Source organism: Ranitomeya imitator, chromosome 2 (assembly GCF_032444005.1).
Source record: "Ranitomeya imitator isolate aRanImi1 chromosome 2, aRanImi1.pri, whole genome shotgun sequence".
NCBI classification, from domain to species: Eukaryota; Metazoa; Chordata; class Amphibia; order Anura; family Dendrobatidae; genus Ranitomeya; species Ranitomeya imitator.
Genome location: NC_091283.1, coordinates 255,563,965 through 255,566,870, shown reverse-complemented (window position 1 = coordinate 255,566,870; position 2,906 = coordinate 255,563,965). Strand labels below are relative to the sequence as shown.

Here is a 2,906-nt window from a genome sequence, read left to right as displayed (position 1 = left end):
GGGGCGCCAGAGAGCTGCAAGTTTTCAAGCGGAACTGTAAAGCAGGATATACATAAATCCCTGCAGTTCGTGTTATATTGTAAGAGCAGTGGGATAACTAAAATAAGCCCCTGCTGTAAATCAAGAGGTCAATAGCCTTGTGTGTGTTTTCATCACAGTGTAGCAGTGGAGGGACAATTAAGGTAAGCCCCCTGCACATGTGATAGCCATCTGTTGGCCTAAAGTCACCCCGCTCTGTGACGTAGGGGTGACAGCCACGGTGTGAATCGTGACATGGGGTACATGTTTTTTCTATTAGTCACCTACTGACTAACCTTCAGGGGGTAAATTACGGGTACAGTTTTACATTTGGAGTTAATAAAGTTTAGTTTTATCCTTTTGTCAGCAAACATAAGAAATGACAAGAGGCAACAAATTTAAGAATATTCAATTTTGGTTAACACTATTCCAACATTATGAACATAAAAAAGGCTTCTCCCCTATGTGACGTCTCTGATGTTTATTAAGAGTTGATTTCCAAGTAAAATATTTCCCACATTAAGAAAATGAAAAATGCTTCTCCTTTGTGTGACTGCTCCGATGTATAACAAGAAGCGCTTTCCAGTTAAAACCTTTCCCACATTCTGAACAGGAAAAAGGCTTCTCCCCTGTGTGAGTTCTATGGTGCCTAGCCAAATCTGATTTCAGGATAAAACATTTCCCACATTCTGAACAGGAAAAAGGCTTCTCCCCAGTGTGAGTTCGTTGGTGAGTAACAAGATGCCATTTGTGGTTAAAAAATTTCCCACATTCTGAACAGGATAAAGGCTTCTCCCCTGTGTGGATTCTTTGATGGCTATCAAGATTTATTTTCCATGTAAAACATTTCCCACATTCTGAACATGAAAAAGGCTTCTCTCCTGTGTGGATTCTTTGGTGTTCATCAAGATTTCCTTTCTGGTTAAAACATTTCCCACATTCTGAACAAGAAAAAGGCTTCTCCCCTGTGTGAGTTCTTTGGTGATTAACCAAATATGATTTCTTGTTAAAACATTTCCCACATTCTGAACATGAAATGACTTATTTACTTTAGGAGAAGTTTGTTTTTTAATGCCTCTTTTGTGACTTTGATTTTCATTAGTAGTCAGTAATGAATCAGGAGAAGGGACCTGTTCCATAGGATCAGATGATAGATCTTTGCTGTGAATGGATGATGATATATCTGGAGTAATGGCATTCACTTCAGTTGTATCTTGTAGGATCTCAAGATCATCAGATTTAAAAACTGAAGATGTCAGCTGTCCCTCTGATCTCCTGGTACAGTCATCTGCTAAGATAATAAACAATTTTTTAAATAAAATATCCTTGTTTTATATTATTGAACCTTTCTACTTAGCTTGCCATTTTTATGGACAGTTCATGTAAAAAATCTTTAATTATTTACCAAGACAATGACAGGTCACAGTCTAATAGAAAACCTTGTTGGATGAACCAGTAGCGTGTGGTGTTCAACTGTTTGTTCATTCTGCACCCAAATATCGAATAAAAAGAAACCAATCAATGTTGTGTACACAAAAACAACATTTCTCATCTCACAAAAAAACAAGTCCCCACTCAGGTCTATCATCTGTCAATGGAAAAACAGAGGTTCCCACACGATTATTGGCTCAAAGGTTGTTGAAAAGCAACAGAGTTTCTCTAAACCAATCCAGCAAAATCTGCTCTCACTTCTGAGTCTTGCAGTGTGCTCAAACATTAAGGATCCCTGTATTTAGCAATATTATAGTGAGAAGAATCCGGTGTGTGTGTCTCCTGGAGCACAATCTGGGCACGATGTGCTGGGTAATAAAATGGCAAATGTGTAATTTTCACTCTCCAACATCCACTGCGTGTAAATTTCCGGAAAATGGCTGTGGAGTCAAAATATTAATTCCTCCTGCACACGTGGTCAAAATTGTTGGTACCCCTCATTTAATGACAGAAAAACCCACAATGGTCACAGAAATAACTTGAATCTGAGAAAAGTAATAATAAATAAAAAAATCTATGAAAATGATCAAATGAAAATCAGACATTGCTTTTCAACAATGCTTTCACAGAATCTACTATATAATTGTCTAAGGGTCACTTCAGTCTGTCTGTCTGTCTTTCTGTCACAGATATTCATTTGTCGCGGCCTCTGTCTGTCATGGAAATCCAAGTCGTTGATTGGTCGCGGGAAAACAGCCATGACCAATCAGAAACGGTCACAGTCCGGGGAAAAATGGCCACTCCTTACTCCCCGCAGTCACTGCCCGGCGCCCGCTCCATACTCCCCTCCAGTCACCACTCACACAGGGTTAATGCTGGCGGTAACGGACCGCGTTATGCCGCGCCTCCAGTCACCGCTCACACAGGGTTAATGCTGGCGGTAACGGACCGCGTTATGCCGCGGGTAATGCACTCCGTTACCGCTGCTATTAACCCTGTGTGTCCCCAACTTTTTACTATTGATGCTGCCTATGCGGCATCAATAGTAAAAAGATCTAATGTTAATAATAAAAAAAAATAAAAAATCATTATATACTCACCTTTCGCCGCCTTTCCCGCTCCTCGCGATGCTCCGGTAACCGCTCCATGCAAGTGGCAGGTTCCGGTGGCAAGGATGGTATGCGACAAGGACCTGCCATGACATCACGGTCATGTGACCGCGACCTCATCACAGGTCCTGCACGCATGCGCGAAAAGGACATGCCATGATGTCATGGTCATGTTACCGCGACGTCATCACGGGTCCTGCGCTACCAACCCTGGTACCGGAAGCTGCCGAGTGCACCACACACAGGTGAGATGACTACAACGGCTCCCTCGGAAGGTGAGTATATGTTTATTTTTTAACCTGTGACATACGTTGCTGGGAAATATACTACATGACTGGCCAATTTACT

At 41.6% G+C, this 2,906-nt stretch overlaps 1 protein-coding gene across 1 annotated transcript; it reads right to left on the bottom strand.

Moving 5' to 3' along the window:
• Nucleotides 1–411: 411 nt before the first annotated feature.
• On the bottom strand, nucleotides 412–1,059 carry LOC138662961 (gastrula zinc finger protein XlCGF17.1-like; the record flags this gene model as incomplete). The annotated part of the gene is made up of 1 exon (XM_069748982.1): nucleotides 412–1,059. A coding segment is annotated over one exon (522 nt), but the record flags the coding sequence as incomplete, so codon positions are not given.
• Between the last annotated feature and the right edge of the window lie 1,847 nt (nucleotides 1,060–2,906).